General features: G+C 43.1%; 1 protein-coding gene across 1 annotated transcript in view; it reads left to right on the forward strand.

Moving 5' to 3' along the window:
- The window catches only part of LOC102492850 (dynein light chain 1, cytoplasmic-like), a 20,350-nt gene extending 11,501 nt beyond the window's left edge, over positions 1 to 8,849 (forward strand). The window contains exon 3 of the mRNA XM_006168733.1: positions 8,547 to 8,849. Within this exon, the coding sequence (XP_006168795.1) occupies positions 8,547 to 8,849 (303 nt within the window). The remainder of the gene's footprint in view (positions 1 to 8,546) is intronic.
- Positions 8,850 to 9,336: the final 487 nt, after the last annotated feature.

Raw genomic sequence — 9,336 nt, forward strand, 5'->3', positions numbered from 1 at the left:
TATACTTCTCTGTTCTATATGTAGCAACTTATTTAATGTTCATGATATCCCTGAACAGTAGTCAACTTTTCCACTTTTTAGCATAACAGGATGTTAAAATTGAGTAAGGCACTAAGATATAACAGGTGTGCATGCCAAAGTTAGATACCATACAAAATGCTGCATTTAAAAGGAAAAGTATTTGAGAACCACTTCCATGTTGCTTGGCTTCTATAGGCAAATTGCAGAGATGGGAAGAGGGAAGAATATGAAAAGGTGGGGCCAGCAGATGGTGTGGTGGTTGGGGAGCTGGACTCCCATATGGCTCACATGGTTCGAGTCCCACACCTGACAGCTTGCTTTCTCACTCTCCCTCTCTCTTTTATTCTCTCTCGCTCTGATGATTATAGCAAGTTTTAAAAAATAATAAAATAAATCATTCTTTTTTTAAAAGAACATGGAAAGAAAAGACAATTGCATGACAAGTGCATCTATAGAGAGTGACATTCAAAATTTGTTCTCTAAACTAGCAGCATCTGTGATTTAGGAGTGTATTAGAAAAGAAATGATCAGATCATCTTCTCCAGTATTTTTTTTTATTTTTGATTTCTGGTTTATGTATAATTGATTGTGGACCATAGTATGGTTTATAAGGCAGTTGTGCAGTATAAAAGAATCAAATCAAGTATGTAAACATATTCGTCTTCTTCAAAATTGAATATTATATTATCTTTCAACAAGACTGCAGGTAATTCCAATGTAGCCTAAAGTTTAAGAACCACTGCATTAGAAAAAATCTATGCTCTGAGTGCCCCCTACCACCCAGGAAGCTTCCTTGGACTCTCAAGAGTAAACATTTGAGATCATCCAAGGAACCAGGGCCAGTTCAATCAGTGGCTTCCCTCACTGACAATTAACTTTCAAGCTTGGCACACCCTGGTCATTTGGGGGATGTTGTTTCCTGGGTCGGAAGATGTAAGGAACATAAAAATAAAGAGTATATTATTAGTGAAAATATTTTCAAATTTATTAAAGACACCTGAGTGGGGGAAAAGTCAAGACCCTAACCTCTTCTCCTGTCATGTCTATGCCCTGATAGAGTTTCTACGCTGACCATTTCTAATCCCTGGAGGCGGGTGGGGGAGGGACAAACAGAAGATGAGCCAGGAGCTCCTGGGAACGTCCTTCAAAGCCCCAAAGATGACTAGAGAAAATGGAAAACTGACTGGTTCCCTCACTTACTCGAGGTTGAAGATCCAAGTTTGGTAATGAGGTAGGTCTTCACCCGGACCATTAGGATAATCTAACATACATCTCCTGGAGTTTGTGATACTCAGTGAATTGAAATGCGCATAACCCTTATCCTCTAAATTAGAGAGGGTAGGAAACATAATATAACAAGATGATGTAGGGTCATATAAAGTTCAGTTCATCGGGATAGGTGTATATTCACAGCTTTTGTCTGCACCAAGTATTTTCTATGACACCATGTGGAATGGCATGCATAAACAAGTCAGTACAGGCTCCTGTAGGTCTTCTATTGGTTTTCTGACATGGAGTATCAGAACTAAATGATAATAAATTTAGTGGCTTAAAATATCACTCATGTATTAGCTTGCAGTTTTGTAGGTTGCAAATACAAGCACAGCCTAAGTGGGCTCGCTACAGAGTCCTAGAAGCTAATATCAAGGTGTCAGCAGAACCTTTCTTTCCACAAGCTATCAGGAACACTGCTTCCAAGCTCATCTGGACTGTTGGCCAAATTCAGTGTTTTGCTGCTCTATAAATGAGGCCTGTTTCTTGCTGTCAGCCCCCAGAAGCCACCCGCTTTCCTTACCACATAACCTCATCCATCTTAAAGCCAACAACCGAGAATCCCTCTCACAGCTTCCACTTGTGACTTTCTCTATCTCTGACCTCTAGGCCCAGATTTTAAGGATTTGTGTGATTAGGTCAGGCCACCTTGAAAAATCTCCCTTTTGATTAATTCTGTATCAACTGACTAAGTAATCGATTAATGATTAAGTACAAGATCAACTGATAAATTAAGTAATTAAATAACTAACTGCATATGTAAACCCTTTTTGCCATGTAACAGAACCACAGAAGTCATAGCCCATCATATTCTCAGATTCCATTCACATTCAAGCAGGGGACATTACACAGAGGTGAAGATGACTGAAGGTCATTTTAGTATTCTGCCGACCACAGACCCTTTCCACAGACTACAGGGGTAAGGGAACGGCAGCAGGTGAAAGATACAAGTGAATCCCTGATAGCTAGGGATCGTCTTTTGGAAGTTAAAGATTTCACAAGAGAGCTCCCAGCAGAAGGCATTTCCAAATAGCTCATGAAAGTGTCCTTGGAGAGATGCAGAGAGTGCATTCCAAACTCTGCCAGGTCCTGAGAGCAAGAAGCCAGGGAAGGATAACTCAACTGTCAGTTAACATAAAATGTTTCTTGGAATCTTTTCCCCTCTGCTCTCTATCTATTTTCACTTACCTGGCAAGGGCAAAAGGTCTGTTAGCAAGCTAGGGAAGGGTAAATGCTGAGACAGAACCGAAAAGTAACGTCATCATACCCTCTTCCCCAAAGGCAGGTGGCCTTGGGAGCAGACCTCAGACAGCTGGGGGAAGTTGTACATTTGAATCAAGACTGTCATATTGATTGATGTCTGCGGCTGGACATTTCCCCCCAGAACTACAGATGCAGGTTTTTGTTCATTTTTTTTTTATTCCTTTGTTTTAAAGTAGTCATAGGTTCCCTAAAAGTGAACCAAAAAATCATGGGACCCCTGAACTTTTATCAACTGGGAGAGAAAAGTCTTTCTCTATGAACAGAGTTTAAAAGGAAAATGGGAGGCAAAAAGAAGGAAGCGGAAGAAAAGGAGAAGGGGAAGAGGCAAAGGCAGAAGAAAGCGCTGCTCCATCTTCATTTCACCCTGGGCATCATGGTTGTTTAGAGGCTGAAGACACGTAACTAGTAAGTTAATGGGTGACTGAGCTGGAACTAGAAATGAAATCTTCCTAACTCTTAAATCTACTCTCTTTTTGTTTTTGTAAGCTTTTGCCATGGGGTACAGGTGCTCCCAGGAGAGACAGAGACAGAGACAGAGAGAAGTGAAAAATCACCCTCCAAAAAATATAGCCACACTGAAATCCCTTCTCTACTTGCCTCTTGGGATTTTGAGCATGCACACATGCATGCCCGACATGATTTTCAAGCTGCCAGGACTCAAACCACAGTCAGGCCATGAAGGAGCATAGCACTTTAACCACCACGCCACCTGCTGGCCTCCTCAGATATATTATTTTACGTTACTATGATATCAAGCTGAAATTTTGACTACAGGCAAATCATGAATCTAGTAGACAGAAAGCCAAAGAGGAGTTGTATGGAAATATAAGCCAACTCACGCTGTGAGCAGATTATTTTTTATCATCTCCTATCCTGCACATGGGTCCTGTTCACTGCAGAAAACAACATGACTCTGCCCTACCTTAGTACCTTAAAACATCCTTAACTATTCTTCCTAGATAAAACTCTAGAGATGGAGGCTTTTATTTTCCAAGGACAGGAGGTGAAGACTCTATTCTAAGAATAACCCAGTACCTCCTAGATAATTAATCAAGGTTATCCATTCATGAGAAGGGGATTTAGTGAATTTCAGTTAACTCCTTCTCTATCTCCAGTTTTCATCTCCCAACCAGAACAGCGGTAGAAGTTCCCTGGAGTGAACTACCTCAGTGCAGTGAGCAAGGAGGGAGAAGGAATGGAGGGAGAGAAGGTGCCTTCCCCACACCTGTGTGTTCTTTTTCAGTGCTGGGACCAAACCTTTACAACAAGGAAGGGAAGGAATGACATGTTAGGAGAGTGATGTGTACCAGTCCCTGCCATCAGGAGCTAAGCACCCAGAACACTGCAGTTAAATGGGGTCCCGTGAGATAACTGAGCAGTGAGGTCACAGAGTGTGGTGGGACAGAAGGATTGGGGGGACAGGGTAGCTGGGCAGCCTGTGATGTGTTCAACTGCGGGACACAGACATGCGTCACAAGCCCCTCTGAAAAAAAATTTCCCTCGTCTGATAAGTGGACATCCAATCCTCTCGGGTTGCTCTGTATGATAAAATGAAATGACATTTGTACAATGCTCGACATCGACTTGACTTGATTCTTGGTTCTCCCTCAAAACCATACTATTCCTTTTGACTATTGCCCTAAGGAATTGGAATTTTTAGAGACATTCTCAACATTCCTACAAAAAAAAAAAAAAAAATTAGTCCAAGTCAATGAAGATGTGCGTCGAAAGCTGTTGAGCCATGGCAAAAACCCTTCAGTCAGTATGTGAGAAAGCTTCGAGCTAGCACCACCCCTGGGACCATTCTGATCATCCTCACCGGACGCCACAGAGGCAAGAGAGTGGTTTTCCTGAAGCAGCTGAGCAGTGGCTTGCTACTTGTAACTGGAGGCTCGCTGGTTCTCAATCGAGTTCCACTGCGTAGAACACACCAGAAATTTGTCATTGCCACCTCCACGAAAATTGATATTAGCAAAGTAAAAATCCCAGAGCATGTTACCGATGCTTACTTCAAGAAAAAGAAACTGTGGAAGCCCAGACACCAGGAAGAAATAACACAATTTCAGAGCAGCACAAGATTGATCAGAAAGCTGTGGACTCGCAAATTTTACCAAAAATCAAAGCTGTTCCTCAGCTCCAGGGCTACCTTTGATCCATGTTTGCCCTTACAAATGGAGTTTATCCTCACGCATTGGTGTTCTAAATTTTTTGCCAAGAACCTAATTAAATAACTGATTTTATAAAATAAAAAAAAAAAGAAAAAGAAAAGGGACCCATGATACAAATCCTAGAACGGGCAAGAGCAGGTAAGTGCAGGAGAGAAGAGTGGCAGTAGAGTCAGGGCCACATGAAGCAGCAAGGCAAGGGTAGGGGACTGTAGCAAACTGGACGTGTGTGGACTATAATGCACAGGAGGAATGCATGAAGTTCAGGTGAAAAGAGACCTAATTCTGAGGTTAGTAGGAAAATTTCAGGAATACAGCAAGGACTTGAACCTAGAGACTTTTCCAGGCATCAGGAGGAAGTCTTTGCCTTCAGATACATGAATCAGGTCTTTTCAGACCTTCAGACTTATTAGCAAAGCCTCCTGCGTGGTCTGCATTCATGACAAAAAAGTAGCAGAGTAACAATGGCTGCTATCAGTAGGCTGCTTTCAGTAACAACACAAGGCTTCTTTCTCTCATTGCAACACCATGCAAAGACAGAGGATGGTTTTGCACATCGGACAAATGATTATCTCATCATTATAATATCAGGCGAGTTGCTCTCTAAGCCACATTTTTTTTTTCTGGAATAGAAAAATAGCATACAGATGAAGTGAAATGCTGCTTATAGAACCACAGGAATGGCATGAAGCAGAGTGGATTTTCCAAACACATTGCTGCTGCTGCCCACCCTCTGCCATACTCACTTTTCTCTTGCTGTTTCTAATGCAAGGGTTTGGACATACAATTGATGGACTCAGATTGCTTGCAGGGTACTCTTTCTTTTCACAAAAGTGCCCTTAGGCTTGTGTCAGTTAAAGTAGAACTATTTACTGTCTTAGCCTCACACACCCACTGGGCTAAATTCTTAACATGTTCCAGGAATTAGGAGACGTCTCAATCTCTCCTTGAAACCAGCCTGACACTGGAGTCTAGAAGTCGTCTGAGATCCATCATCTCATTACATATTGACAATCACCCTCTGAAACAGACAGCATCATTCCCATTCTACCAATGAGGAAAACCACAAAGAGATCTGAAAGATAAGGCCAAATGTATTTCATTTCCCTTAATAAAACTGCCTAATATTTGTCTTGGTATTTATATTAAAAAATAACCACCCTTGATTCCTGCTTAAAGGACAATAGGAAAAAAATAGGGGAATTTTCCCAGGAAATAGGATAGTAACTAAAATAAAAATTTGTCTATCTAGTTTCCCCAATAAATTAGAATTCTCAAAGTACCAACTCCAGAAATAAAATATAGAAGACATAGCCAACATTGTTGCTTCTGAATTTCACTGAGCTAAAATAAACAAGGCACAGGATTACCAAGTAAAACACCAAGCCCTCTTCAAGAGTATGTTCAGAGAATGACTCTCTTCATTTTGATTAGTATTATTTTGCCAAGAAAGCACATAACTTGTACCTATTTAGGTATATGAGATGGACAGACACATACAGATCCATCTTTATGTGCATGTAAGGGTGCATACACATATTCTCCAACTGACACAGCCTATCCACACTTTTTTGGTCTTATTTTGACCTAGGAGAGCATAGTATGAAAGTGAATAGAGAGATGCTTTAGATAACTTGGCCCTCCCTCTCTCTATCAAAAAGCATAAGCAATATAGGAAAAGGAAATGAGGCTTAGATCGTACAGCGTTTCACGGCCATTGCCCAGAGCCAAGTAGTGTTAAGAAGCAACTTATTCCCTCTGTTTGCTCCCATAGCAAAAAGTGTCAGGGCCCATCCATGTCCTTTGAGCTCACCTGCAGGCTGTTCCTATATATGCCACTCTCTGGTCCTGGAAATGTGCTCGGCCTCAACCCAGGAGAGGCTGAAGTGCCAGGGAGATAAAGACCCGAGAGCCGCCCTCAACTCTGAAATGTGATAGGAGCCAGTAGGTAAATGCCCTGGCTTCCTCATCCCCCAGCAGGACAAAATCTAAGGCACGTGCTACACAATCCCTCACAAGGTCCCCATCAGGACTGAGCCCCAGATGCCCATCAACATCCCTTTACCATTGACCCTCCCCACTCAGCCCTGTATCACTTTCCCACTCACTCACTCTGCTGCTGAGATCACTACACCCAAATCCCTATTTTAGGGCAAGCTTAGAGAGAACTAAACTATGAAAGGTTCCTAATTCTTTTCTTTGTTTTTTGAGAGAGATTTTGCAATAGGGCGTGTGCCCTCACCAGAAAGACAGAGAGACAGAAAGTGAGAAATCACCCCCCAAGGAGGATGGCCATGCTGCAATCCCTTCTCCTCCATTCTCCTCTTGGGATTTTAGATATGCATGCACACATGCATGGCCTGAGTTTTAGCCTCTGAGTCTGGGACTCGAACCACAGTGGACTACATGGGAGTCCAGCAACGTAACCATTATGCCATCTGCTGGTTCTCTCTCTTTTTTTTTAATTGCCAGAGGGTACCTGTGCTTGCCAGAGAGAGAAGCAGTAAGGAGGAGGTAGGGAGGGAGGAAGAGAAAGAGAGAAAGCACTCAATGGGGCATTGTCACATCGCATTCTTTTCTCCTCCATTTGTCAGAAATTGAGTACACACACACATGCTCAGAATGTTTTTCAATCCTGCTTGGGCCAGGATTACAACCATAATTGGTCATGTGGGATCTGACTCTCTTAAGCACTAGGCTATGGGACCTGCCCTAAAAGTTTCCTAATTTTTAAAGCCTCTAAACCAGGTCTCCAAACCCCTGACACTACTAGCTGTCCCACTACATCTTCTGGACCTTAACATGTTTTCTAGCCAGTTCCAGGGGAAATAATCCCTCTTCTGTGCTATGCCAATTTACATGTGCCTCCCATTGTGGTCTGCAGTGGTGATTCAGCCATGCATCTAGTGCAGGGTGGGGCAAAGCAGGTGTTCTGTAAGTGACAAGAATTGTCTCATATCTCTCTATCCATCTCTTTTTTTTTTTTTTTTTTTGAGAGGTTTTTGCTATAGGGCGTGTGCGCTCGCCAGACAGAGAGACAGAAAGTGAGAAATCACCCCCGGGGGGATGGCCACGCCGCAATCCCTTCTCCTCCATTCTGCTCTCGGGATCTTGGGCACACACACACACACACATGCCCGGCATGAGTTTTAAGCCACCGGGTCCGGGACGCGAACTGCAGTTGACTACATGGGAGTCCAGTGACATAGCCATTATGCTAACTGCTGGTCCCAGCACTTGTATATCTCTGATACTTCCAGCTCGGTTCTGCAGCCCTGGAGTCAGTCTTACCGAGTTGGGTAGAGGCTTGTGGAGGTGTAAGCCTTGGGATCCATGAGTCCCTTGGTAAGTCCATTATTCAGCTCTTGTAATATGCATGACTATAACTATAGACACAGAGCTAGACAAAGGGACAGGCCCCCAGCTACTGGTACTCTGTATTGGCATGACAACTTGGGCTTATGAGAAGTCTGCCTTATACTGGAACCAAGAGATTGGCTGCAATTGCTCTTCCAACCCCGACCACTCCCACCAGTCCCCAGTTCTCCCTGCAGCCTCTAGTTTGAGTCCCTCTCCTTTCCTCTGAAGGTCTCTGCCTCTTCCTTCCTTCCCTCCTTCCTTCCTTCCTTTTTTTTCATTTTCCTTTCCTTTCCTTTCCTTTCTTTTCCTTTCCTTTCCTTTCCTTTCCTTTCCTTCTATAGGGCACATGTACTCATCAGAGAGAGTTGGGGGGTAGAAGATAAAGAATCCCTTGAGAGATGTGCCACGGCTTCGGTAGCTACCGCAGTTCCTGCTGGGCCTGAGCTGTGCTGGCACCTCCCTCAGGAGACAGTTGTCAGCCAGTGCCCGTTACATGGTAACCATGTGCAACTGAAAGCTGTGATCAAAAATGTGTACATGTTGGAAGAGATGCAACAGGACTCAGTGGAGTGCATGACTCAGGCATTGGAGAAATATAACATAGAAAAGGACATTGCGGCCCATATCAAGGAGTTTGACAAGAAGCACAAACCCACCTGGCACTGCATCATGGGGAGGAACTTCCATAGTTGCATGACACTGGAAGCCAAACACTTCATCTACTTCTGCCTAGGCCAAGTGGCCATTCTTATGTTCAGATCTGGTTAAAAGCATGGACTGTGCCACACCCCCAGTGATCCATTCAAAAACAAGGACTGCAGCCTAAATTCCAAATACTAGAGACTGAAATCGTCAGCTTTGCTAAGGGAACACCTCAGTCTTTGAAAATTTATTGTGTTTTGCACAGGGCATTCTCTGTACTAGTTTGTTGTGGTTATAAAACAATTAGCAAACCAGCTTATATTTGTATTTATTTTCTATTCCATACTTCTTTGCCCGTGTTTTTTTTTTTTTTTTTTTTGGTTTGTTTGTTTGTTTTTCTCTCAAAACTCCTCCTTTAAAAAAATAAATCTGTTGGAGATGTGGAAAAAAAATATCCCCTCGTTTGGGAATGGTCACACTGCAACCCCTTCCCCCATCTGTCCCTCCTTTCAGAACTTAGGGCCTGCATGGACATGTACCCAGAATGTCTCTTAGGCCACCAGGTCCAGGACTCACACATTGTAGTTGGCCATGAGGGATCCAGCTGCCTTAA

Source organism: Tupaia chinensis, unplaced genomic scaffold (assembly GCF_000334495.1).
Source record: "Tupaia chinensis unplaced genomic scaffold, TupChi_1.0 Scaffold146131_1, whole genome shotgun sequence".
NCBI lineage: Eukaryota > Metazoa > Chordata > Mammalia > Scandentia > Tupaiidae > Tupaia > Tupaia belangeri.